We start from the raw sequence: 27,956 nt of genomic DNA, 5'->3' as shown, positions 1-27,956 counted from the left end.
ACAATCTTAGCTCTCACAGTTGACCTCAGTTTTAAATTTTAAATTCTCATGATGATATCAGAATTTCACTTAGTCAACATTGATAGGTTGAGGACCATGCATTAAGGCACCTTCCTGTTTTTCACTACTGACTCATCTTTACCTAATGAATAAGGAATGAAAATAAATTAAATTATCACCTTCCTTAGTCAGAAAAGGAGAGGCTTAAACTGATAGGAAGGTAGGAAGGATTTTTTTTCTTCATAATTTGATTTTATTTGCCTTTCATGAATCCTTTAAAAGGGTCTGGATGCTCCAGTGGAAAGCTGGGACTTGCAGTGCTACTGTGTCAGACATAGCTTTAAATCGGTATGAGTCCAGAAGCTTCCACCTGTAAGAGACACTGGCTTTGTGAAACTGCTTGTTGCACTTTGTGCTGCTCTGTGATCCACACACCAGAGTCAACTGTTCAGACTGGATTCTGGAACAGGAGAACGGCTGCTGTAACATACAAGAACAAAAAGCTCATACTTCTTAGCAAGGCACCAAATTCTGAAGAGCTGTATTAGAGAGGATGCTCTTCCTAGCTGTCCTGATACATGGTACTGAGTCAGTAAAAGGCTGAGAATTTGAGAATGGCTCTCAGAAACACCGTAGCCCTGATGGTTTAGCCTTTGTTTCTTAGCCTACCAGATTTACTTAGAGGTGTCAATCTTTTGGCAAAATAATCAATATGCTTGAGGATACCCATCTCTTCCATTTCTCATTACAGTGAAGAATGGAAACAAAACCACATGACTTCTAGCCACAGATCATCACAGCTTGCTTTCTTTCTTTCTTTCTTTCTTTCTTTCTTTCTTTATTTATTTATTTATTTATTTATTTATTTTTCTATTTATCTATTTATATATTTATTTTAAATTCTCCTCTATTTAATTCTCCACCTTTCAGACTCTTGACTGACACAATAGAGACCATTACACTACAACAAACCCATACGCTGTATATATGGAGGGAGCAGGATGGTTGTACACAAAGATCCGTTTCCAGATTATTAATTGCAGTTAACCTCACGAAATCGAGAATGAATTTAGCCATTTGCCAGCTGTAGTTCACTTTTAATATTATCCACCAGAGGGCAACGGTTCTAAAACACAATCCCCCATTGAGCTGAAGCTGTGAAACTGTTTTCAATAGAAAGGTGTTTGAGCCAGCATTTGAGGACCCCCTCACTGTGCAACTTAGCTCACTCCTCAGGAGGCTTAAGGGGTTTCAAACAAACAGATGGGCAACAGAGTCTAATGACAGACCATCTGCTCAACACCACAGAGTACAGGTGAGAAAGCACAAAACATTTCTCCAGCTGTTTCTTTTCACAGGGATCTTGTAAACCATAAGGTGTTGCAGTTAAGTATCTAAAACAATAATAGACATTAGATCTATCACAATCCAAAGATAATGAAAATTAAATCTTCTCCTAAAGAAAGGTACCTCTCAGCACTTTAAAATTAATGCTTTGCTATCCTTTCATAAGGTGCTTGGCAAAGAGTAAATTTCAGTTAATAGTAATACATATCTCTCCTATTTCCTACTGTTTTGTGCTGAACTAGGACTGTTCGTGCCCTGCACAGGACCTTCTACTTTACATGCATTGCAAAATCTCCATCTTTGTGAAAAGGAACACAACTTCAATTCAACATCAACATCTGTAACTACAATTTGTCACTTTTTTTTTCGCAGCTGCACTATGCACTAAGCAGTCATGACAGCAGGCTGGATGAAGAGCATTTTAATTTCTTGCACTGGCCCACAGAATGGTCTAAAACTGCTCAAAATTTTATAAATGCTACAGATACCTAATATCACTCCCATCCTTGCATTTTGTCAACTCACACCCTATCATCTCAGCCCATTTCTGTTATGAGTAGCTTTAAAAGCTTTTCACTCCTGGGTGTCATGTCCTCCTGTTCTTCTTATAGTGTGCATTCTTTAATCTCATGAAAACAGGTCCTGTTTGTATTGTGTGTACAAATCTATTAATCCAAATTTATAACTCACCCTGTAATCTAAACTAGGCTCAGGTTTATAAACCTTGCCTCCTATATCTCCCACATAGTTCAGACATAACTCTCTATGTCTCAATATCATAGAATAATATGGGTGGAAAGAACCTCTGGAGGTCACCTAGTCCAGCATCCTGCTCAGATGAAAGTTAACTTTTAGGCAGATCAGGCTGGTAAGGGACAGTCTCAGATGAGGTTTGTAATCTACAAGGTTGAAGACCCCACAGATGTGTAAGAATTTATTGCAATGCTTGACATCTATTAGGGAGAAGAATTATTCCTATGTACCCAACTGGAAATTTGCTTGCTTAATTTGTGACCCATCAGTAAGAAGATTCTGGTTTCTCTGAAACAGATAGTCCCTATTACCTTGGGTCAAATCCACAAAGGTATCACAGCTCTTGTCTTGAATTTACACATCTAATTTCCTTTTTAACTTTTAAACAATAAATAACAACTTTGCAAACCTTTGTAATCTTTACATTCCTTCTTGGTACTTGGTACTATTTCTTTTGTAGCCTAAATATCCCATCCACATCTTTATCATACTGAAGACCTGCTTGCAGCTTCTGCTTTGACTTTTTGAGGATTTGTACATCTAAGGCAGTGTTTTCACAATATTTTTGCTATCACCATTACGTTAGGGATATGATGTAGCAGTTGTAATGTACTCTAAGCTATGCTTGCCTGTAAAAAGGACAGGGAATTTCCTGCTGATAACAAATGGACAGGTTTGTCTATGACAAGATGATCTGGCATTTCAGATACTCCATGTAGGAAGTTCATAGCAGCGCTCAACTTTGAAGTGGCTGAAAAGGGGTAGCTACAAAGCAAGCAGCTTTAAGAATCAGTTCTCTTTCTTACAGAGTCTGTCTGACTAGATCTGCAGTTTTAGAGTTTAAAGATATTTGCAGTTGCATTGAACTCATGGCTATCTGCAATTTGAAACAGCCTAAACATAATTTTCATCAAACAGAAAGTGGATTTATAGCTGCTGAAGAACTGGCTATTTTATGCTGGTTTTGAGACATATCACAGCATAAAGCTTCCACTAAGCAGACATTCTTTACCAGTCTTTGAAGGCCCTACTTCCTGAAAACATGTACCTAATACAGGCATATAGAACATCCTTGTTTCCAAGCAGTTATGTCTTTCTGCAGCTGAATGTTTGTCTCATCTGGTCTGTGTTGGAACCCCTTGATTTCTGGCGATTTTTCCCTCCTTGTGAACTTTACACCTTTAGCATAAAAAGGTTTTTCCATGAGTAGAGGAGCTAATGGAACCTTGTTTCCTGCAAGTATGTGCTCTTTATGCCCTCATCTCCCAGCTTAGTTCAGAGAAATGCTTAGTCTTCTTCCTACACCTTCATCACCAGTCATCCAGTATGGTTAGAGGGACACAAGTCAGTGGGCTTAATAAACTCAGAACAAGTAGAAAGCATGACAACTGAAATCTAGCTGCTTAAATTTTAGTGGATCATCAAATCACTTATCCTTCTACCTTATTCCTAGTTTTCAAAAAATGTATAGGGATATGACTGTGTTTGACATTTCCATTCTTCTGTCAGATTACACTGGGTTGGACAAACTCAAAAGTTATCAATGGGGGACACGGACAAGATATTGTAGCAGCTTCATTTCCTCAGAAAAACAGGTTAAAATGTCTTTGATAATGGACTAGATTCTTTGCTCAATCCAAAGATCACTTAAGATAAGCCCAGGACAAAGACTTACTTTATAAGAATACAAGATAAAGGAACCAAGCGAGGTTTTAACCTGTGCCACTGTGTAATGATTTTCAAGGAGTGATTGTAGAAGCCTAAATTTTGGCAGGAGGATATCAAATACCTCTTATATTTGGTTATGCCTTTATATCTACAGCAGGAAGAAGCTGTATTGTTGGAATTTTTGTGTTGACTGCATATCGGTTGATAATCTCTTGCACTCTAAAGGTTTTGATTATTAAATTCAGACTAATGAAAATGATGCTAGGCATATTCTATTCTAGTAGTTCTGACAGAGAAAGCTGTCTGGCCAAAAAAATAAGTAAAACCAACATTTAGATATAATAAAACCATTTCTTTAAAAAGAAAACAATGCTGAAATTGAAACTATATGCTGAAATTTAAACTATAATTCCATTTTTAATTAATTTCTTAATGAAAAGGTAAGCATTTCCAGGTAGAAGGTTCTGTTAACATCTTAAATGACACAGAAATGTCATAAATAACTAAGAATTTGTCAGGAATAAAACACTGGACCTTGAACAACAGTTTTACAAGGATTGGAATTTTAACCTCCAGCCCGGTGTCTCCATAGTAATATCAAGAAAGGAGAATTGAAATTCAGGTTTATTTTTACTCTACACATCACAGCTTTTGTCACAAACCTTCTAAAAAATGAGTTGTGCATATTTCAAAATCTTGCCTCTCTGTAGATGGATGGATATATTTAAAAGGCTCAAATTTTCAAAAATAGACCATCATTTTTGAATACCCAGTTCACTTTTGTATTTTGGGAATTTTAAACCCAGATAACCTTGTAAGTCCATGTTGAATTGGTCAAGTTTTCAAAGAAGCACTTCAACAGTATCCACTGATGCACATGGGCAACTCTATTTGAAAGTCACATCTATCACTGAGGTGCCTATGTGTGTTTTAGAAACCTATGTCAAGATGTTTAGATGTGAGATTTTTAGAAATGAATGAGGGTTATGAATCTTGCCTTTTGTAAGAATTCAAAGCTTTTTTTAAAAAAACAGTCCTGTGCTAGTACATTTGACGTATCTGCAATGTACCAACCTTCTCCAAAAAAAAAGAAGAAAGAAACTTTATTTAATTTTTATAAGTAGGAAAATATCTCCCTAATTTCCTTTGGTTTAAATGTTGAAATAGTACAGAGCAGTGGGGCTTAAGTCCCATAGCAGTGGTAGAAAAAGATTCCTTCTCAGATCCTTCAAACCCTCCAACTCTGCCTTCAGTAGCAAATGGGAAATGGAAAAATAGAGGGCTGCATGTTTAGCACAGGAATTAATGAATTCTGAGGCAGCTGCTTGCATTCTTTCAAACTTCATCTGCATTAGCAGTGGGCAGCGTTCTGGAACTGTGTGCAGCTGACTGGAATCTATACATGAGTTTGTTAGATTCTTTACACTGGTGTGAGGTTTGCCCCCTGCCCATATGCTTTGCCTTTTCAGGAGTTACTCAAAAGATGAGTTGTTTCTCAGGTAGGGTATATGCAAGCTAAACTTGTAAATCAAATCAGGGATTTTTTCAGTTCGGGAAAGAATACAGAAAGTTGTGTTTCCTTGATAGCTTTTCTCTCGGAGGCATGTTTTCTCCTAAAACAGTTATATCATATCCCTAAAAGCTTAATTGTTTCTAGTATACAGTCACAGAGCTGTACACCTGAAGACTTCATTGTTTCTGATGCTATATGTTTCTTTATTCTGTAATTGCCCACTGTGTTTATATGTCTTCCCCAGATATTTGGTGTCATAGGACATGAGTTACTCTTAACTGAAATTGTTCACAGAGTCTATAGCAAATTTATGACAGAGGGATTTCCTGAGCCCCACTCACAAAATTATTCATGTAATTGTGACGTTGTGGTGTTCCAGAATTACAGGGCTACACACAGAAATTCTAGCACTAGGTATTACAGATGCTGCAAAAAAATTTACATAATTTTAATTTGAAAGGTCTGTGTTGTGTTAATATGCCTAAACCAGAAATGAAGCAGCTGATTTAAGGTCCCTGTGACAGTGCTGCTGGTTGAGAAAATAACCACCCTCGTGCAGTTTTCTTTGGCCCCTTCTGCATGAGGCTGTGGTACCCATAGCACAGGATGGACAATGATGTAAATACCTGATGGTATTTACAGCATAATGTTGTCAAACAACCACGGTCAACACATTGTAGCGCGAGCTGCTTGGCTGCAAACTAAGGTATCTGAGGAGCCAACATAATAGGTTTCTACTTCTGCTACATAAGATATGTTCTTTCTGGTGGAGATGTAGATGCACAGTTCAGAATAGTAAATCTTCAGATGCTATAGATACACCTGAAAAGGACTGTGAGTCAAAGGGGCTGTACTGCCTCAGTAGCTTAATAAAAGTTATCTTGCCACCCCTTGGCTGTAGCAGAATTCAGCTGTCTTTGCAGACTATGAAATAATTATGGTAATTTTTTTACATGAAACAAAATCATTCAGACAACTTTCTAGCCTAAGTTGCTGGATTTATTTTCATTCTGTGTCTTTAGTCACAATAAGCCTTGTTCTCACAACCCTGTCTAGATCCTTCTGTCCAGCCAGGAGCAGAACAAGTACTGCCTGAGACCCATACAGAAGATTTGCCTTCAAGACTAGTGTCTTTTGCTGTAGGAAATTCTTTCTGTTGTACAGCAAATCACATTTGAATTTGTAGTTTTACAGCAACAGAAATGCTAGAACCCCCTTGTTTTCATTTACAAAAACTGACACATCTTCTCTCCAGTATGTAGCTTTTGAGCAATTGCCTGTGATGTACTATCTCGTGTCTGGTGACCTTCTTACCTAAGACAGGAACAGAATTAAACTTTCAATGACTGTTCTACATGGTTTTATTTTGTAATTTATATAAATATATATAATTTTGCTTTTAAAATGATGCAAAGGACAAGATTTAGGAGAAAAGTATACGATATTAGAGAGTTCATATTATATTAAAACAGAATTCCAAACATCTACAGTTTAAGTCTTTGTAATCCAGCAGACAAATACAGAAAGTGATACTGAGCAAGGTAACTGCAAAAATTACATAGTGTGTACACCAATGGAGAAAAAGGTTAGGATATAACCTCAAGTATGTAATTAAAAGTAGCAGGATCAAATTTTCAACTATTACAAGCAACACTTTGACAGAAAGAGTTATCAAGGTGTTACTGGTGGCAATGAACTTGCAGTGAAGCAGTGTCTCAAGAGAAATGACTGCGGATGGACACTTTTGAAACTAGACCAGGCAGAAATACAAACACCAATTGGGAGCAATTGTATTCTGCGTGGGAGGTGAACTGGGTGAGGTGAACTGGGTGAGGTGATGAAGTAAAATACGCCAGAAATAGAAAAGATGTATAAATAAGGCACTTCTGTATCTTTGGGGATGAAAGGTGTTACAGGAACATAAACCACTAGTATTCATTTTTCACAGATGGACCAAAAACCCATGAAAAGATGACACACTTAAATCTTTAAATGAACAGGGGAAAAATTGTGGGGGGTTTTTTGTTGTTTTTTTTACATCGAAGCAAACTGAACTAGGCTAATTGATGCTATTCAGAGAGAGTACAACAGATTGATATTTCACAGTACCAAGCTATAGGAGATAGAGTGAACTTTATGAAAGAAGCTAGGAGAGGCTCAGGCAACTCTGGTCCCCACTGGGAAACTACTGAGTCTTAACAAAAAAAAGTACAAGAGAAGATGGCACATTTTAAGTGGGATTGACCTTAATATATGAAGTTGTTGACCCATAATTTACAGTGGCTTAGTGCATATGTAAAGCTGTATCATATTGCTCAGTCATTCCCTGTTTTCAGTATTTTGCTTTATGTTAGGGATCAAAGATGTCGATATACATGTGGGCCAGACCATGAGTTGTTTTATATCATCTTTGCAAAACACTCGATTTTCTGTCTTATATGCTACAGGCATTAAATCTGAGTCTAAGGGGTGCGAGCATTCTGTGTCGATTGAAATACTAATATTGGAGATACAATACATATCAAAAAATTAGGTGCAGTGGGCCATAGTGTGTTGGTAACACATGACTCCTGCATCTCTCAACAACAGGAAACTACATTAAGGGATCACATATGCCACACAGCCCCCTATGGTTTCTGGACGTGCTTTCTGGAAATGCTGAGAAACTTCAGATAGTGTCAGGGACTTTCAGATACTGTGAGCATTCTCATCCCTACCTCATCAGTACAGACAGGTATATTACCTGACAATTAAAAATCGATGGGGAACCCTGTTCTCCTTGTTGGCAACACTGTGTTCCAGATGCTTTGATTATGAGCTCTTCTTTTAAGGGGAACTATTTATTTATTACAACTTGCCTCTCACAGTGCTGTGGCAGTTTGACAGAATATGACACTAAAGGAGAAAACCTAGCTCTTCACTGCCTTGGGTCAACGTTTGCAGTAACCCACTTCAGCCAACACCAATAATTTGCCATTACTCTGCACTAATTTAGGTATTTGCAGAGAAACATCAAGGAAAAATCCATTAAGGCAATTTTCCAAGGCAGAGCAAGTAAGTTAAAGATCCAGGAATAGAAGGCAGCCTAAATTTCAGTTACGGTGCTTCAGGTGTCTTTGAACTTGCTGTCTCCTAGGTAGTTAAAATAATATCACTATACTATATACAGAGAAAAATGTTTTCTTTTAATGATGCCTCTTTACAATATTCCATGTCCTCCTAGGTTTGCCCCATTCCATCCCAGCCACCACAGCCTACTGTTGTTCCAAAGCCAGTTCAATCTGTCATACATGTTCCATTGCAACCAAGCTGCCCGGGCCGAGGCAAGATGGCAAAACTCATCAATCCAGAAGAGATGACATCCAGGGATTATTACTTTGATTCCTATGCTCACTTTGGAATTCATGAGGTAATGCTTATTTTTATTTCAGCAGTTATTAAATAGCAATATAGTAATAATTATAACAACAATATAATTATGTTTTCCTTGATTTATTTCTTATTTATCCCCATCTCACTTGCTTATGACTATATTCCTCTGCCTTTCCTCAGATGAATGTAAAATCTGGTTAAGTGCCAAAGATCTCTAGAGACCTGTACCCCAAACCTCCGTCCCACTTAGATTCTTACATATGGGTTCTCCCCAGAGCTTACAGCAGCTATCTTTGCAGTGGTGAGCTTCACAAGTGCATCAATTTGGTGCATTTATGAGGGCTGCAAACTAACCTGATTACACATGGAAACGACATTATTGCTAAGTTAGGTCTTCTGTTCTCTTGCGTATTTGATCACAGACGTCAGCAGCACCACTACTTCACTGACATGAGAAGCTGAGTAGTTTCTTGACTCCTGGCATGTTACTTGAATTCCTGTATGCATAAAGTGTATTGATGGCAGCATTAAGCTCAGTCATCTCCAGTAAATATACACTCCTGGAAATAATTCAAACTACAGAGTGGACCATATTTACCTTCAAAAAGTTTACTGTAAACCAATTCTAAAGAAGACACTGATATCTTGCCCCACTGATATTTGCAACTCTCAGGAGGACAGGATCTTTAAGACTAGGATGCAGAAAAGCAACAATATGAAATGAATTAGCGACACTTTTCACAAACTGCTTAGCAAACAGTATCTATTTCCATTACTCTAGTAATTGTTTGTGGGGTGTATACATGAAAGTAAGATTTCTATCTGCCAACAACATCTTACGAGTGTAGCATTCGGAAATTCAGTCCAAGAAGGGAAGAAGAGAGAAGAACAATTGAGTGGGAAGGAGACCTAAGAGAAATTCTGAAGACACATCAGAGACCTCAAATCAGATGGCTCTCCTGATGGAAGGATACAGCCATGTAGGTCTCGGTGGATGCAGAGAGTACATGGAGCCTCTTGCTGAGGCTGGGAAGTGGGAGGTTTCCTCCTTTCCTGCAGGAGGTGTGCACTGGTAGAGGATCTGTGTCAACAAGTAAAGGAGGTGCTAAAGGAGGCTGGCAGACTCTGGAGCATCAGAGACATGAGGAAGATTGCCTGGATCTTCTCTAGGAGCCTGAAGATACAAGAGCCTAAATCCCCAGCTGTGCTGAAAGGAGGGGCAATCAGAGTCTATACTTACCAGCTTTGGAAGTGGAGACTCCTCTGATGGTGAGGGCTGGAAACTTGTGACTTCTGGTAACAGGAGGAAGGCTCTTGATCGACCTGCAGATCTCAACCTACAGAACAGGGTCAGTGTCTTCATTGTAGATGAGGGGCAGGAGTTTTTGTCCAACAGACCATTAGAACCAGTTGGCCCTGAGCCATGGAGAAGCACTAGGAGCAAGTACCGAGTGATAGCAGCAGAAGGCTCTCTCCCGCAGGGGACAGAGGACCCCACCTGCTGAGAAGACCTTCTGTCAAAGCAATTGGATCTGAGACACGGTGTAGAGGCTGCTGACATTTGTCCAGCCCTTAGACCAGCCTCAGACTACTGCTGCTGCTCTTTTACATGAGCACCAGTGAGACCCGGAGCATATCAAGTGTGACTAGGCAGCTCCTAGGATGATGATCAACAGCAAAGTGTGCAGTGCCAGGTGGTTTTTTGCCTCAATCATAACAGTTCAAATGGCTTGAGAAGAAGTGCTCCCTCAGGTCCACAGTTGGTTGTGCAGCTGGTGTCAGTGATAAGTTTTCAGTTTTTAATGTCTATTGCACTCTCTTGGAGGACTGAGGTCTGCTAGGAAGAGATGCAATCCACCTGAAAAAAAACAGGCCAAAAGGCATCAGTATTGACTCTTGGGGAGACACCACTAATAACTGGCCTCTAGGTTGACTTTGAGTTGATAATCACAACATCTCGAGAGCAGCAGTTCAGTCAGTTTTCAGTCTACTGTCCATTTTTCATCCATTTTTAAATGAGGATGTTATGGGCAACAGCGTTGAAAGTCTTGCTAAAATCAAGATAAAATGCATCCCCCCTCTTCCCTCATCCACGGAGCCCATTACTTCACCATAGAATGATACCAAGTGATCAGTCATCTCCAAATCCATGCTGAATACTCCCAGTCACCTTTGTGACCTTAATATGTTTGGAAACTGTTTCCATGAGAGTGTGCTCTATCACCTTTCCAGTGCTGATGGACTGTTTTTTGCCTGATGCCAAACCATGCTTTATGATGATTAAAAAACCCCTTTTATTCATCTGCAGTTATTGCATACAGATAGTCTCCAGCCAAGACAGGTAAGTGAGCAACTGATAAATGTAACAGTCCACTTCACTAGTGCCTCAGACTGCATGGCAGTGAACAGATTCTTTTTACCCCAAAATTCAAATCTCATTTGCCTACTTGCTTCAACTATGAAATTATGGCAGTAGTATAAGCAGAAGTTCAGCCTTCTAGACCAAAAAAAGCATTTTCAGAAAATAAAAGTGTTGAGTGGCCTACACTTCTCTTGAAAATGGCACTTGGGTCTTGACCTGAATCCTCTTTATTGATATGGTTTGACTGACATGCATACCTGAAAGCAAGGTATCAATGGAATTAAATGCATGTACTGCTGCTATCATTGGAACAAAAATCAGCACCTAACAATGACAACTTAAAATAGTGAGATAGGGGTCTGGGTTATACATTATTATCTTCTGGAAATTTGTCAGATAAATGAGTGAAGAGTGTTAAGGGAGGACCATGCAGCACAGGATTTCTAAGCTCTGCTGTGGACTTCCTGAATCACTTTGGGCAAGGCTATTAAGACTGCTGTCTTACAATGGTTTATGGAACAATTTCTTTTGTGTTCAAAGAGGAACCTCAGAAGGTCCCTTCATTGAGGCTCTGGGTTGTGCATGCTTTAGGAGGAGAGTAGTGTTTGGATTTCTGTATGGCTTCTGTCTATTCCCAAAGCAGTGCTGCGGTTAGATTATGTTCTGGTTGTCAATTGTAAAAGTGAAGTAATAGCAAAATAAAATTGTACAAGTGGCAACATGCTGCTTCTTAATAATTCAGTTCTAAGTAGCTATCGTTTTACAGTTGCTTTGATGTGTGCACCCCAAAGTACTTGAAAAACCCTTCGTGCTGGGTATTAATAATGCTGAAATAACAAAGAAATGCGTTCAGCAGCAGTGTTGAATGCGTCTAAAGCTCTTCAAATAGTAACACAATGCTTTTATTTCCATCACAGGAAATGCTAAAAGATGAAGTGCGCACCTTAACCTATAGAAACTCAATGTATCACAATAAACATGTTTTTAAAGATAAGATTGTCCTTGATGTTGGAAGCGGCACAGGAATCCTCTCCATGTTTGCTGCAAAGGCAGGAGCTAAGAAGGTATACGGGGTAAGAAGACTTTCTCTCATATTTTGAATTTGTTTGTGCATTTTGCCTGAGAATTTGGCTTGGTGATTTACCTTTTCTTACTTGCCTTGGTTTGAAATTCTTCTCTCCAAGCTCTTCTATGGCTTGATTTACAGGGACTTCAGTGGAATTCTGTTGCATTAGTGTGCCTTTTCCAAGTTGAAATGTAATGTCTTTTCATCTGTGGAACCTTTGGTGACCTGGTACATAACCACATATCTTCTTGGATGAAAAAAAAACTGGTAAAGAGACTCACTCCTACTCAGAGAAGTTAAAGGAGCTATCTTGTTTTTTTAAATTTTCAAGGTCTGCAACTTTGTAGTCTTGGAAACAAATTTCTTTAATACACTTTTCCCTGCATATTACAACTCAGCAAATCATGCAAGAAAGCCCGTGCATGTTTTCTGTGCCAACAATAACGCTTTTCAGAGGCAGAAGGAAATCATTACCTTAAATACATTGAACTTTAGGAGCATGAATGTGCAATTATCTGCAGAGAAGTCATTAGAGAGAGCATAGATTTGCTTCCTAAGTATACTCAGTTATTTGTACTGACTCTAAAATGACAAATACGATTTCTTTTTGCTTTGGACTTCTGTTTGCCTTGCAGACACAATGCAACATAGAAAAGGGGAAATAGATCCTATTTCTCTATGTAGTTCTCTTCAAAAAAAACTGTTTACTAAAACTTAATTGGCTACCTCTGTGCATTTGAAGACACTGATGTCACTAAGTACCCAAACTGTGTGTCTTTGTTACTGGTAATGCCAATACATGAAATGCCAGGGCTCCTGTTCAATTCTTAGGTTTATGTTTTCAAAATCCAATGTTAATTTTGAGCGTCTCATCTGAATATTGGACTAGAGCATGGAAGTATAGATAGATGAAAACAAAAGGTGCTGGCAAAAGTTTTGGAGCTTAAGCATGAGATTTTGTGTACAGAACTGGCAGCTAAAATGTATTTTTTTTGTAAATCAAATATACAATTTATCGTCTCAAAGCCTCAAGGAGGATAAACCCGTAGCTTTCTCTGATGCAGAAATGCAAGTCTCATGCAAATATGTTGCAGTGCTCTAAAAGTATATACAAAATGATGATGCTGTGCTCCCACCTTCCTATCTCTCAGATCCCTGGCCATATGGTCTTCCTCCCTCCCTTGTGCTGGCACTGATGCTTATCTGATTCTACAGTGAGCCAGCTCACTGGCAGAAAATTCACCAAGTAAAATAAAAGTAAATACTTTTCCACATGTTTGGTGATGGTGGTGATTTTTTTTTTTTAGTGGTTTGTTTTTTTCTTTAGACTTCTTTACAGTTCAGGCTGTACCTCAGGCCTTCATAAAGCTCAGTGGTGCACCATTGCCAGCTCACCTATGGACTGTTCAGTACTGAAGCAGAGGGGGTGTGCTATCCAGGGAACTCTCTTAGGTGTGAAATTCCTCTGCTGCAGCCTGAGAATTTCAACCTTCTTGTCACATGAGCTACCTCACCATGAACCCTGTAACAGAGCAAGCTGCAGAGTGGTATTTGTGTTGAACGAGCAGATACTGCAGAGATCTAGCAGTGGAAATCCTATAGTCAAATTCAGACTTTATGGTCATATTGGCAAAGAGAGCTGATGGAAACTGCTTGTGTTCCATTTAAAAAGCAAACATTTGCCATGAGTTATTACATAGAGCGAGATGTTCCAGTTTCTTCTCTAGAGTTATATGTGATTTTTCAAATAGCATGATGTGGGAACTGTTGACAAATGCAGAGTGTTGGTTTTCTGACTACAGTGCCACTGAAATCCCCCTCCTCTTTCTCACTCTTTCTCTTCTTTGGGTTCAAATTCATCCACTACCCTGCCTGGTTCTTCTTATTCTCTCTTATTCACTGTTGGAACTTACTCCTTGCCACTGCCTAAGCCAACTGCTAGAATCATCTCTGGGTCTTCAAGAGATGTAAATCATAGAATCACTGACTTAAAGCTATATCAAGTTGCCCAAGGGTGTCCAGTCCATTTTGGAAAATGTCCAAGGATAGAGATTCTAAATCCTCTCTCAGCACCTATTCCAGATCTGCAATCACCCGAAATTTCCCTTGCCACAGCTCATGATTGCTGACTTTTGTCCTGTCACTGTGCACTTCAGAGGAGAGTTAGACTTTGCCTTCTATAAGCCCTTTTGAGATAGTTGTAGATAGCTATTGGATTGGGGGGTCTATTGTTGTAGATAGCTATTGAGGGGGTCTGTTCTACAAGCTGAACATAACCAGCCCCCTCATTTCCTCTTCTTCATTTAGTTATACAAAACTCAGGACAATTACTGCAGTAAACTACCTGAATTCTATATTATTTTCAAACAAACAAGGCAGCTCAGGTAAGGAGTTAAGCAGACACAGGAAATGAAGGCACATGTTAGATGTTAGCTGATTTGTATAAAAAGGGGCTGATGAGGACACAGCCCAGGGGAAATCTGGGAATGTGGTGACTGTTTCAGAAAGAGACGACAGTAAAAGAGGAGACATTTGCAGAATTAGATCAAAGACTGAGTAGTAAAATGAAAGTAGAAATGAATATACACACACAGAGCTAGACACAGCTGAAGAAACTCAAGGGTCCATACTGGGACCACTCCTATTTAATATCTTCATTAATGACAAAGATAGTGGGAATGAGTTCACCCTCAGCAAGTGTGCAGCTGACACACAACTGCATTGTGCAGCTGGTATACTTGAGGGAAAATATGCGACACAGAGGAATCTTGTCAGCCTTGTGGAGTGGGCCCATGTGAACCTCATGAATTTCAACGAGGCCAAGTGCAAGGTCCTTCACTTGAATCAAAGTAATCCCCAATGTCAATACAGACTGGGTGATGAACTGATTGAGAGCAGCCCTGCAGAAGAGAACTTGGGGCTACCAGCGGATGCACAATTGGATGGGACCTGGCCATGTGTGCTTGCAACGCAGAAAGCTGACTGTGTCCTGGGCTGCATCGAAAAATGTGTGGCCAGCAGGCCGAGGGAGGTGATTGTGCCCTTCCACTCCACTCTTGTGAGACCCCACCTGAAGTGCTGCATCCAGCTCTAGGGCCCCCGGAACAAGAAAGATGTGGACCTTTTGCAGTGGGTCCAGAGGAGGCCACAAAGGTGATCAGAGGGGTGGAGCACCTCTCCTATGAAGATAGACAGCCCGAGACAGCTGAGGTTGTTCAGCCTGGAGAAGAGAAGGTTTCTTATAGTAGTCTTTCAATGTATAAAATGAGCTTTTAAGAAAGGTGGAGAAAGGCTATTTACCAGAGCCTATAGTGATAGGACAAGGGGCAATTGTTTTAATCTGAAAGAAGGTAGGTTGGATTGGATATAAGGAAGACATTTTTTACATGAGGGTGTTGAGGCACTGGCACAGGTTGCCTGGAGATGTTGTGGATGCCCCATCCCTGGAAGTGTTTAAGGCCAGGATAGATGGGGCTTTGAGCAACCTGATCTAGTGGAAGGTGTCCCTGCCTGTAGAATGGAGGTTGGAACTAGCTCATCTTTGAGGTCTCTTCCACCCAAAGCATTCTGTAATTCTGTGACTGAAAACTCAGGTACAAACTTATTTTATTGGAACATACAGTTTTCATAAAATCCAAATGCTTTGTTAAATAGGACAGATTTGAGCAAATCACTGACTTGAAAAAGAACTGGGAAAAATCCTGACAACACTGATTTTTTTGCTATTTTTCTTCACTTACAGAATTTGGTGTTTTCTTTTTTTTTTTTCTGAAATGAGTTGCTTTTTAAAAAATCAACCACAGTATAAAATCCAAGTCAAAATGCAGGTGAACAGCTTTAGCTACCCTAAAGGAAATTTATTTTATTAAGTATCTATTCCTTCATGAAACATTGAATTGTTGAAGGTTTTTATTATTTTGCTTCTTTGCTAATGAAGCAGATTTTTGGAAACTCATAGTCATTCATGAAAGAGAACTTATTTCTTCGCATTTATTTTCTTTAGAAAGGTTGGAAAGCCACCTCCAAACACCTACATGCTTATGCTTTATTTAAAAATCATCCAAACTGTGCAGTGGAATTGAAAATGCCAGACAGGTGTGAATACAGACAGGGAAAATCACAGGATCACAGAATATGCTGAGTTGGAAGGGACCCAAAAGGATCATCAAACTCAACTTCTGGTCCAGCACAGGACGATCCCCAAGAGTCACATCATGTGTCTGAAGGAAAATGAGTATGTTATAGTGGCTGTAACTACAAACAGGACATAGAGTCTATAGAGTTTACAGTAAAGGGAAGAAGTTGGACGGAGCAAAAGGATGGTGCTGTCCCCAAGGGATTTTTTTCCTGAACTCTCTGGGCTGATATTCAGGTGTTCCTTTCTTCAAGCCAGTTTTAGTTTATGTTCAGGCCATTGAGCCAGACATTTTAAGGAACACTTTACATCCACAGGCAAGTAGAATTAATAGTCAAGTTCCCATGGGGACAGGGATTGATATTGTGCCTGCTGTCTGTGTCATATACAATATAAAAATTATAAGGGATTTGTGTGTCCTTCCATCCATTGTCCTGCCATCTGTGAGTGCTATCAGAGAGGTCAGGCACAATTTAGCTTTTAGAGATTAAATGGGATTCGCTGGATATATAAAACACTTCATTAGAGATAATACAGTTCTATTTGACATTCCCATAGGGGATTTAGAGAGACAAGGATTATGCAAAGTAGTATTGGCAGTTTAATGTCAAATTTGGAAGAGGTAAATTAGGAACTGATTCATTGACTACAAGCAACTTTGGCCTCCGTGATTTTCAAAGGGCACAAAAACCAGATTAATGGAATGTAGTATTTCTCTAAAAGATAGTAAAGGTCATTGCAAACATGGGCTTTTATGCTGGTACGCAGATTGTACCAAATTTAAGGGCAAATCTAAAACTAGAAAGTGCTTTGTAATTATTTTCCTAGTAAAAGCACAGAACTTACCAGAGGAAAAGACATGCAGATCTAGATTTTTTTTGTAAGTAGAAAATTTCAGTCATTTCTTATGTGTAAAATGTCCACATTCTTTTGGGATAGCATCCATTGGTAAAGATTATAGAATTTTCATGTAGAAAAATAATTGCTTCTTGGCACAGACCAGTATTGGCATAGTTTGAAATTTAACATTATTCACAGAATTTGAATGTATTTTGTTTTAAAATATGTGTGGAAATATAGCACCATGCTAATTCATTCCCTTCAGCTGAATTTCTGGGGAGAGGAGGCAATATTCTAAAGTAGCAGGAATAAATTAAATAATGCAACTAATAAATCATATAAATTTTGTATTTAGGACCTCTTTTTTTCCCCACATTTCAACAGTTCTAAATCTTTTCTGTAGGAGCCAGTTCAACTCAAACACAGACTGCAATTTAAATATTAGGATATTATTGGTTATGATTCTTCACACGCAGGTTTGATTTACTTTTTATCAGTGGTTCCATGTTCTGTAGTCTTTGCTGCCTTCAGTAGATATTGTTTTTATTCACATAGCTGAGATCTTTAACATATAAATTATTCTTCCTTTTGCTTTTCTTTTTTTTTCTTTTTTTCCCCAGATTGAATGCTCAAGTATATCTGACTACTCAGAAAAAATTATCAAGGCCAACCACTTGGACAACAGTAAGGCATAAATAAATACTTTTATCTTCAGGAAAAAAGAGAAGATAACTGTTTTGCTTTCTCTTATTAATTTATGTTGTGTGGTTTATATATAAATGGTAGTTTTGCAGAATTGACTTACATAAATACAAAACTAAGCGTCTCATTCCAGGCACTACAACAATTCTTCACAGGAATTACTGTTGCTTCCACATTTCCTTCTAGGCTCACAGACAATAGAAGCAAATAGGACTTAACAACAGGCAGTTTGGTTTAGCAAAGCAGACAGAAGATCCCAGCTGAACTTTTCAAATTAATTCTGCCATTTGAATTCCAACTTATCTCTTAAATAGAATTCACACACACACATACACTGACATTCAAATTGAAATAAGGTTTAAAGCAAAAAAGTATTCTATAGCAATATAGATTTTTCACTAAGATTTCCAACTTTCAACTTTAAAAAAATACTGTTTTTTTCCAAAACATATCAAAACACATACACAAACAAAAATGTCCTGTTCTCAAAATAAAACTAGCATAGAAAACTTCTTTTTTTTTTTCTTGAAGAAAAACTGATGAAATTTCCAAGAATGTGGAAACTCTGAAAAAACACACTAAAAATACCCCCAACCTACTGAAAATTCTTAGCACAAAATAATCTCTAAGCAGCTCTATTTCATGCCTTCGGTCCTCCTCCAAATCACAGTACACAAGATATCTTTGTAACAGCCAAAAAAATCAGTCTTTTTTTAACTGAGGCTGTGAGACAGCTCCTGTTAAAAAGTGCTCTTTGTGAAGAGCTTGCCTTTGCTGCAGAGCAGGTCAGGTCTGAGCTGGATGGGCTGTTCCATGTGCCCCCAGTTTTAGCTGTGTCTGCACTGATGCTCTTCTCGCAAAGGCGCAGGAATAGATTTCTGTTCCAGTTTAGATTTGTTCTGATTTTTAGTGCTGTCACTGGCAGTTTCCGACTAACACGGAGCTCTTTGGAAGGAGAATTTATTGTACAGTATGGATATTCAAGGAGTGTGGTGTGAAACAGCAGTGACATGGGATATAAGAGGCCAGCCAGCATGTGCAACTTTTGGTTCAGGAGAAGAAAGAAGTAAAGGACCACGAAATACTCTTCTTCACAGTAGGGATAAGGCACTAAAGCAGTGAGGTGTGATATTAGCTTGGCTTTCCTGCACCTTTGGTGCACAGCTCATATATTCCTGGAGTGGCCTTTTATCAGATAGGAACAAAAATAGCATACCACAAATCAATTTGCATTTGGATTTCCAGCAACGGGAATTGTGTGTGAAGGGACAATTGTCAGAATAAATTAGAAGGTTCCAGTGTGCTCCAGAGGTTGCAGAAGGTATTTATCTCTGCTTCCTTCTCCTGTCTCTACAAGGAGCAAGTCACTAAGAAATTGTAGAGGAGGAAGTGGAAACCCCTCCCCTTTGTCAGGAGACTTGCCTGGACAGGTTCAGCAGTCTGCATGACTGCAGTATAAACAAGTTACATACCTGAACCAACATTTACACTTTCACACTCTACACTGACCAGCATTCACTTTCATTTTAATGCAGCCAAGTACCGAGCCAAAGGATCTTGTTGCTCATGGAAGTTTTTCTTTTTTTTCCCCTAAATGTTTAGAGAAATGCAGACTCAGCAAAAGGGGCTGAACCAAGAGAAAACCCAGAACAGATACAATACAGCTGGGGACAGCACAATCTGTTCCCACATGATGCCTTATGAAGTTTCATCAAAATAAAGGGAGATGGGAGGAACTTGTGCTGCTGCTGCTGCTGCTTATACTATGGCTGTTCTAGGTGTAAATAGAGGGCTTCGAAGTCTGCAGGTGTGCCTGGCAGCTGTCAACAGTGCTAAAATTCACTCTGAAAGAATTGAGACAGTGAAAGTTTTGGGAGAAAGGAGAACTAAGGAGAACTCATGTCTGGAGCTTATAGACGTGCATAGTCTTCAGTATACCTACAGATGAACTATTGGGTACTGTGAAAGAAAGTTGAATGTTTAAAGTAATTTTAAAGAATGGCAAAGAGAAGAGAACTCTTCTCTTTTCCAATCAGGTTGCTCTTACCAGCTGAAATTTTGTGTTACCAGTCTGAATCAGAGTGTTCCGAACCTCTTAAGGGGCCAGTCTGGATTAAAAGTTTGCTATGCAAATAAAGTGGTCACATCTGGTTAGAGTCATACTAGTACTGCACATATTTGGGAAAGACAAACCTCATTTTTCCTGGGCTGAGTTCTAAAGTTCACTTAACCCGCACTTCCACTCTTAACCAGCTAATCTAATTCTAGCTAAATTAAATTACCTTCATCTTTCCCAAACTGAAAGTTGCCCATTTAATCAATAAAAATTGCCATTAATTAAGAGTAATAGAATAATGTTATCAATTAGTAATGGAAAGTAAAATATTCCCTGTCCACCTTATTCCTAAATTTCACATGCATCTGTTACCTGGTCAAGGAAGAATCCAGGACCATGAGACTTTATGCACTGCAGCAAACAATATAAACAGCAGGGAAACACAAGTGGTAAGGTATTTGTCACAAGCTGAAAATACATTTGTAAATAGGAAATGTATTTTTTAAGAAAGCAGGAATGATTGGTGACTTGTGTCACTTGTGCTAAAACAAAATTATTTGTTACAACTGAACTGAATATGGACCACCTTTTAATTTTCCATTAAGCACTATATCTGTTCTGGTATCGAAGAGTTCTGTCATTACTCATTGATTTGCTTTTGCAGGGCATAATCAGTGTCCTGTAAGTAGTATACAGTATTGCCAGTAATTTAATGTGCTGTGTTGTCATAGTGTCTCTGAAGATCTGGTATTCTACTACATCAAACTCCTAGCAGATTTTTTTAATTTTCTTGAAACTAATTCGGTGACGAAGTACCTGACAACAATGTTTCCCAGCAGTCACTTTGGGTAACTCTGGAAAGTTGTGCATGTCTGAAACAGATGGAAGATTTAGAGATGAATGAGTCAATCATGAAGCAGAAAGGAATGAAAAGTTATTTTTTGCGAGAGAACTGTTTTTACAAACTTTCTTGTTTGTGTACTGTCAGGCTAGATATGACTTTCTCAGTTGAGTCAGCTCCCCAGAATTCATGGAAAGAATAAGTCCTAGTTTTCCTCATTGGGAATCCATCATCATATATTTGAAAAACAGATGAGAATGAGATCCTAGTTCAATAATCTCTAATATCTCAGTGATAATATTGAGAATGTGTAAACCTGCAGGCATGTTTTAAGGATTATAGGTGAATTCTTTGCATTGCTTGGTCAATGATCTAGAAATCTTTCAAATTTCAAAGGTCATGTAAAATGAGATCATGCAGGTGAGCAGGTAAGGCCTGTTTTTCTGGTTTTTAAACATGAGGCGTTTTTGTTTGGCCTTTGTTTTTTTGTTTTGTTTTTTTGTTTTTCCCCCCCCTTTTATACTTATTCTATAACTTCTTTTTATTATACTTACTGCAAGTAGTTTTTAAATAGTTTAAAATTCATTGAGTCACATGGAGTCACCCCTTATCTACAGGCACTCAAGAAGAGAATCATATTGAAAAGGTCATCCTGACATTCACCAGAAAGGAACTTGTTCAGGTGTTTTATTATGTGAAACGTATTTCTTTGGATTCTCTTTTCAGTAATCACAATATTTAAAGGTAAAGTGGAAGAAGTTGAATTACCTGTGGATAAAGTAGACATCATCATCAGCGAGTGGATGGGTTACTGTCTGTTCTATGAGTCAATGTTAAACACAGTCATCTTCGCACGAGACAAGTGGCTGGTAGGTGCTCTGCATGTCATGCTCCTTGCTGGAGCAATCATCATTTATTTTCTGACTACAAGCCTTTCCTTTGCTACTGGCACCTGAATAAAATTCAGTTACCTCTCCAAGTGCCATTTCTTAGGCTTTGAGATAAAAAACGGAAAACTCAGTGAAAGAGCTTTGCTTTTGATTAGCTGCTGGCTGGTGAAATTTGTATAGGCACTACCTAATGCCATTGCTACAGGCTGCGAGAATTGCTGAGATTAAAGCTGGTGTGACAATCTGAAGGAAAACAATAAAGGCATGCAAGGGGTGCTTGTCTGGTTTTTGTATGTGCAGTTCAAAATGTGATGTCTTTGTCAGGTGAATAGATTACGAGATCCATTTCCCCAAAATTCATCAACAGAAACCTGGAGGGCTAATGTTTCCAGACCGAGCTGCTTTGTACGTGGTAGCAATTGAAGACAGACAGTACAAGGACTTCAAAATTCACTGTGAGTAACACTTTCCTGTGGTTATTTCCCTAAAATACTTGATTTATAGTGGCTTACTGTAATCTCTGTATTGGCAAAGGATTGCAAAAGCCAAGAAATCTCACTGACCAGGCCAGAATTACAGTATAAATGTTAACACTAAGAACATGTTAGTCTGCTGATAAATTCAGGAAACTTGCAGTAATTTAAAGTGCACAAAGATGCATCAGTAAGTTGATGTAGACTTTGCTTAGAGTTATATTAATACCCCTACCTGTATTTAAAATGTGGATTATAGGAGATTTAGTTTTGTGGTTGTTTTAATAAATATATAATCTATCATAACAACCAGGAAAATTGGTGATATTCTTTTGCCATGCAGGTCCCTGTTTTTGTCTTTTAACATAACAAAACCAGAAAAATAATAAGATGCAAATTAATTGTAAATGTGAAGAAATAAACCTAGAAAAAATTATATCTCCATAATAAGCTTGTCAACAACAACAAAAAAAAAAACACACAACATGTAATGCTTTTTTAAATTTTTTAAAAAATTTTCTCTGAATTTTTAAATTTAAAATTATTAGAAATTTCAATTTTACTTTTATGTTAAAAAGGGTTCCAATTTTTTAAATATATATATACTTCATAGATGCATAAAATTGACTTCTCCTTTGCTTTTAAAATGTTCAGAAGGTTTCCTTGAAGTATCATTGAATAACTGGTGCTATTAGTGACCTCTACAGGTGACCTAGTCCAGGCTCCTGCTACGAGCAGGCCAGATTTCACAGTTAAAGCAAGTCACTCATAGAGCCCTGCCCTGCCATCAGGAGATGGGGATTCTGTAGCTTCTGTGAGTGAAGCAGCCTTAGGAGTGAACATGTCCAGACTGACTTTTCCTTCCTGAGATTTGCCTTCATTCCCTCATCACCAGAAATGAATCTGACTTCTTCTTTGTTTCTGTGGCAGCAGATAGCAAGTAGATACCACCATTAGTCTTTGCTGTCCCAGGCTAAGCAAACCCAGTTTTGTTGGACACTCTCCAAGTCTTAGCATGTGGTTCATTTTCGTCACTAAAAAGATCATACTCCTGGTTCATGTTCAGCTTGTCCCCAGGTCACACATGTTTGGATTTATTTGATCATAACATCATAATAGTTGTGATGAAATGAGTAAGTTTTACATTATTTCAGTTTTTCTTTCCTTTTGAATTTTTTTGCTTTTATTTATTTTTCAGAGCTTAACAATTTCACTTAAAGATATTTTCCACTAGGGGACAAAAAAAAAAAAAAAATCACAAAATTCCTAAGCAGTTATATTAATGAAAGATGAAAGATACGCACAAAAGTTTGTGTTACTTTAGTGGGTTCAACTTTTAAATGAAAATGCCTAACTCCTTGTCCCTCAGAAGAAAGTTTGGTGTTTCTGTAATCAAATTCAGTGCTAATACATGGAATTGTCAATTGGTCATATTTGCTGTTTTGGGTCAAAAGTGAGCCCAGTGCAGTGTGGCGGTGACAAGAAGTCTCTGAAGGTACCAGGGAGAATTATATCTCCTCTTTAAGCACAGCCTAGATTTTTCTCCTTGGTTACATGATGATCTTGACATGTAAATTCCTTACAAATTGTACAGATTCAACTGGATGTATGAGGCACCCGTTCCGTAAAGCAATCAAAGCCATTTTGGCCTAAAATCCTTTACATATTTTTTTCACCTTGCTTTTGAACCCTTTCCTTTCTAGACCTTGAGCCTTTTTCTTTTCTGACTGAAAAAAAAACACTTCAGGTTCTTTTTTCTCTTCTAAAATTTTGTTTTCCTTTAAGACACTTCCTTTTCTAATTTCACCTCTAATTTCTCTTTCCCCCTCACTTTATGTACTCTGTGTTTTCAGTTATTTCCATCTCACTATCTGTCTGCACCACCACCTTCTCTCTCTTACTTTTCTGCCACGATGTACTTGCACATTAAAACTTGGATGTCCTAAATATTGAAACACACCTGTAATTCTACTCCTGTCAGTAATTCACTTGCTGAAACTAAGACTACTTAAATAATCAAAAGAGCATGCAAAGTGCTGATTGAATAGCAATCTATTGGGGGGGGGGGGGAACAAAAACAAAAACAAAAGAAAAAAAAGGAAAACAAACAAACAAACAAACAAACCTCAAAAAACCACCACAATAACCACAATGGATAGGAAAGGCTAGAATAACCCTAACAGCTTTCCAAAGACTCGGCCTGACATATTATATGATTTTGGGCAACACTCTCAAATATCTAAAGCCACAATAATCATCAACAAATCTCATATAACATGGCTTTGGAGACACCAAAGAATAAAGGCCACTTCTTCAAAGGTGTACATTGAGGGGTTATTTTGCCACAACTGCATTATCTGTAAAATAGCAATAATGACATAGACAAGTGGGGCAGAGAGCAAAGAGCTAAAGAGGGAATCTGAAAATTGGGGGATGGTAGAAATTCTTTCAAATGAAAGATGCTTTGAGAAACAAAATGTACTTTCTGTTATTACTGCTAATCTTGGCACATCTGTTTGCATTGGCAGGGTGGGAGAATGTGTACGGCTTTGACATGACCTGTATTAGGGATGTTGCCATGAAGGAGCCGTTGGTGGACATAGTAGATCCAAAGCAAGTGGTGACCAATGCCTGTTTAATAAAGGTTTGGTAATTCCAAATATACTTAATTATGAATGTTTACAACTAACTGTAGGATTCTTTGGAGACCTGCTGCTTATGTTTTACTGCTATCTTTACATGCTTTTATCTAGCTGCAGAAGCCATTATCATAGAATGCTACCATGCTGAGAAGGAAAGTCATGCAGTTTTAAATTAGTCAGTATTGGTATGTTGTACATGCTCAATATTGTCACATGAGCTAAGCATGAACATTGATACCTTAATTTCTTATGGAATACCCAAAAGCAAGATGCTACTCATCTGCTGCTGCAAGCTGTAACTCTAGACTCTTACAAATTTTACATATGCAAATACTGGATAAAGAGAGACATGATGTTTTTAGATATGAATTTTAATTGGCCTACCTTCTTGTAAACAGAGGTTGGAAATTACTGATGGAATGCTGCTGAGGAGAAGGGGTAAATTAATTCTATTTGTGGTAGAAGATGGAAGCATCAGTTTCTTGTCTGTCTGATGATATAACTAACTTATTCCAGAATGTGATCAGAAATGAAACCTAATTTATTTGTCTAACTTCCTAGTTCTTAGCCTTATCCAGAATATTACTGTATTCTCCCAGCCCCAACATTTCCATTCAGAGGTTAGCTTGTACCCTGTCCTACATATAAGACAGAATGGTCACTAATCCCTTTTCACAAGATCATGTTAAGAATGCAGGAACTGCCTGCAGGAATACTTTAAAGCTCTAAAATTCCTTCCATGTGAAGGAAGCCTCCTCATGTGGGACGACTCTCATAAATAAGGCTGTCTGTGTCAATAGCAGTGGAAGGATCAGGTCCATGAATCCAAGAGTATGTTCATTTATCCCAAAGAGTCGGTTTTCGTTTTTCACTTTCACTTTTTGCCAGGAACAAACACAGCATTAAGCATTCCCATATGTAGGAAAGACACACCTCTAGTCTGCAGAACCTTTACTGAAAGCAGCAGAAGGGAACAGAAGTAGAAACTCTGTGTGATAACGTATGCATGCACAGTCCATCTGCATTGAGGGGAACACAGGGTGGTTGTGCCTGAAAACAGCCTGAGCCAGAGCAATTTAAAATTGCAATACACACAAAAGAAACAGCATGTTTCTGTGTAAAATATGTCCAGAGAGTAAGAGGTAAAGCGGCAAAATGGGTTGGCTTCTCTGGAATAAAAAGCTGCATATCCCTAAATGAAGTGCACATCCAGTACTTTATTTAGAAGGGTTTTGAAAGTAATTGGTTTTAAGAAGACCGACAGAAATTTTCAAAGTGTTCCTATTCAGGTTTTATATTTAATTTTGACATCTTTTGTCCATATATTGTATGGTGCTGTGCCATATAGTGGCACTGTGAGAGCAAAGCAGGTAATAACTACACAGTCAGAGACCACTTTCCATTCCAGAATCTGTCACTAATCTCACAACCTGATCACTAAAAAAATAGAAAATTGCTAATGAAAGGGAGGCCTATGTTCAAGCTAGCAATAATGAAGCAGAAAAAACAGAATCTGCATTGTTGGGTGTTTTTTTTAATTTAATTTACTTTTGCACATGGTGTATTCATATAAAGTATATTTCTTTCATCCTGAAAATATTTGTGAATTCAGAAAATTATATTAGCCAAAGAAAACATTTGAGAATAAACAAAACCATAATGTTTAATTATTTAAATGTTTTATTACAGCACTTCAAGATGGCACAGCTTGTTCGTATTAGATTCACAGAGGGATTTTTAGGGGTGCATTCAACCCAAAGCCAGCTAACTTAGGATGCCTACCAGATGAGTCTGGGTTCTCTCTGCCTTAGTCAGTGGATGGACTAGTCACTAGATGCATTCCTCAGAGACCAGTCAGAGCCCTGTGCTGCTGCAGTTATTTTGATTCCCAATTTAGATGCTCTGAATTGTTCTACAAAATCAGCAAAATAAGACATCAGCCCCTGCACGCTGTGTAACCATGGCACTTAGCTAAAATGCTGGAGACTTGAGTAAAATTTCCTGTTTTGTACTCCTCAGAAATTGGATGTAACATAAGTCTTGAATCCTTTAAGGAACTCTAGCCACTAGGCCACAGGTGTACCGGGAGTGGTATGCAGAGAATACAGCACGTTCTGTGTTGTGGAAGCCATTCCCTTTTGAATGATCTCTTAAATATATCTCAGGGGCACAGGAGTGGGACTCCTCTGTTTTAACTTCCAAGCCAGGGAGGGTAGTGGGATCAAAGCATCTTGAAACCATCAGTCAATAACTGAACTCAAGATAAGTGTATAGATGTCCTATTGAGGGCTTACTGCTTTCAGTAATACTGCCAAAAAAAGAGGAAGTTTGTTTCAAACTCAGTAAAACAGTTGTGTTTTCTTCTCTGATCCCCTTGTATATCGAAAAAATACATATGGTTTTGAACTGACTGAAAACTTTTTCTGCCTGTTAATTCTGATATGGTGTCAGCACCAGAGACTAAAATAACAATAACAATAATAACAAACATAATAACAAAATAACAATAAAATAACGTTGTTTACATACCTGTAGAAAAACCTGCAATGAAAGAGTAGCGAAAACTGACAAAACCAAACAAGAACAAAGGACACGCCACATCCAGTTTGTAATAAAAAATATTGTTAAGCTTTCCTGAATATCCTTCCCTATCTAGACACAGAACTAAAAAAGAAAAAACAGAAATCTGTTTCTGTGTTCTTTCCAAGTACAGATTACAGCTCCTGCAGATCAGACACCACTTCAAGATTACACAGTCTAATGCTACTTAAATCACAAACTGCCTTCCTTGCACCAAAAAAAAAAAAAAAAAAAAAGAAAAAAGAAAAAAAAATTATGCAACATTCTTGTTTCTCAGAGACTGTCTGGGAAGGGGATCAGAAAAGAGGTGCTGTGGCACTCTAGAAGCAACCTTAATTCTGATTCGTATGAAGAAATGGGTCAGGCAGCAAGTCAGCTTTTTTTCCATGAGCAAACCTGATTGAGAGCTGTTCCATTAGAAGGGAGCTGCCTGGGTGATACCATTCAAACAACAAATATACAGTAGCTGGCGACACGGCATCTCAACCTCACAGTTGATTCTAAATGATCATCTATACATTGTTTGCTCAATCCTAAACCAATTTGTGCCACAGGACAGTCCAGGAACCATTCTTTATGAAGTGAATGTGAACACTGAACCTCTCTCTGTCTCTCTGCAACAGGGACATGTACCATGGGATATCTCATGGTCTTTCATGCAGTGTCAACTATGGTCTGAACCCCCTTACTCAGCTGATAATTTTGACACTTTTACT

General features: G+C 38.3%; 1 protein-coding gene across 3 annotated transcripts in view; it reads left to right on the top strand.

Moving 5' to 3' along the window:
• Nucleotides 1-27,956, top strand: part of LOC114064249 (protein arginine N-methyltransferase 8) — a 55,775-nt gene that overhangs the window by 21,178 nt on the left and 6,641 nt on the right. For all 3 annotated transcript variants that reach the window (XM_027897124.1, XM_027897123.1, XM_027897125.1), the window contains exons 3-8: nt 8,505-8,690; nt 11,933-12,088; nt 17,677-17,740; nt 21,382-21,524; nt 21,913-22,000; nt 24,547-24,662. In XM_027897124.1, coding sequence (XP_027752925.1) covers nt 8,505-8,690; nt 11,933-12,088; nt 17,677-17,740; nt 21,382-21,524; nt 21,913-22,000; nt 24,547-24,662 — 753 coding nt within the window. The remainder of the gene's footprint in view (nt 1-8,504; nt 8,691-11,932; nt 12,089-17,676; nt 17,741-21,381; nt 21,525-21,912; nt 22,001-24,546; nt 24,663-27,956) is intronic.

This window comes from Empidonax traillii, unplaced genomic scaffold (assembly GCF_003031625.1).
Source record: "Empidonax traillii isolate 1590-97213 ecotype Southwest subspecies unplaced genomic scaffold, ASM303162v1 scaffold531:size451153, whole genome shotgun sequence".
Taxonomy (NCBI): domain Eukaryota; kingdom Metazoa; phylum Chordata; class Aves; order Passeriformes; family Tyrannidae; genus Empidonax; species Empidonax traillii.
The sequence above is the reverse complement of the archived record's forward strand: the minus strand, read 5'-3'. Positions and strand labels throughout refer to the sequence as shown.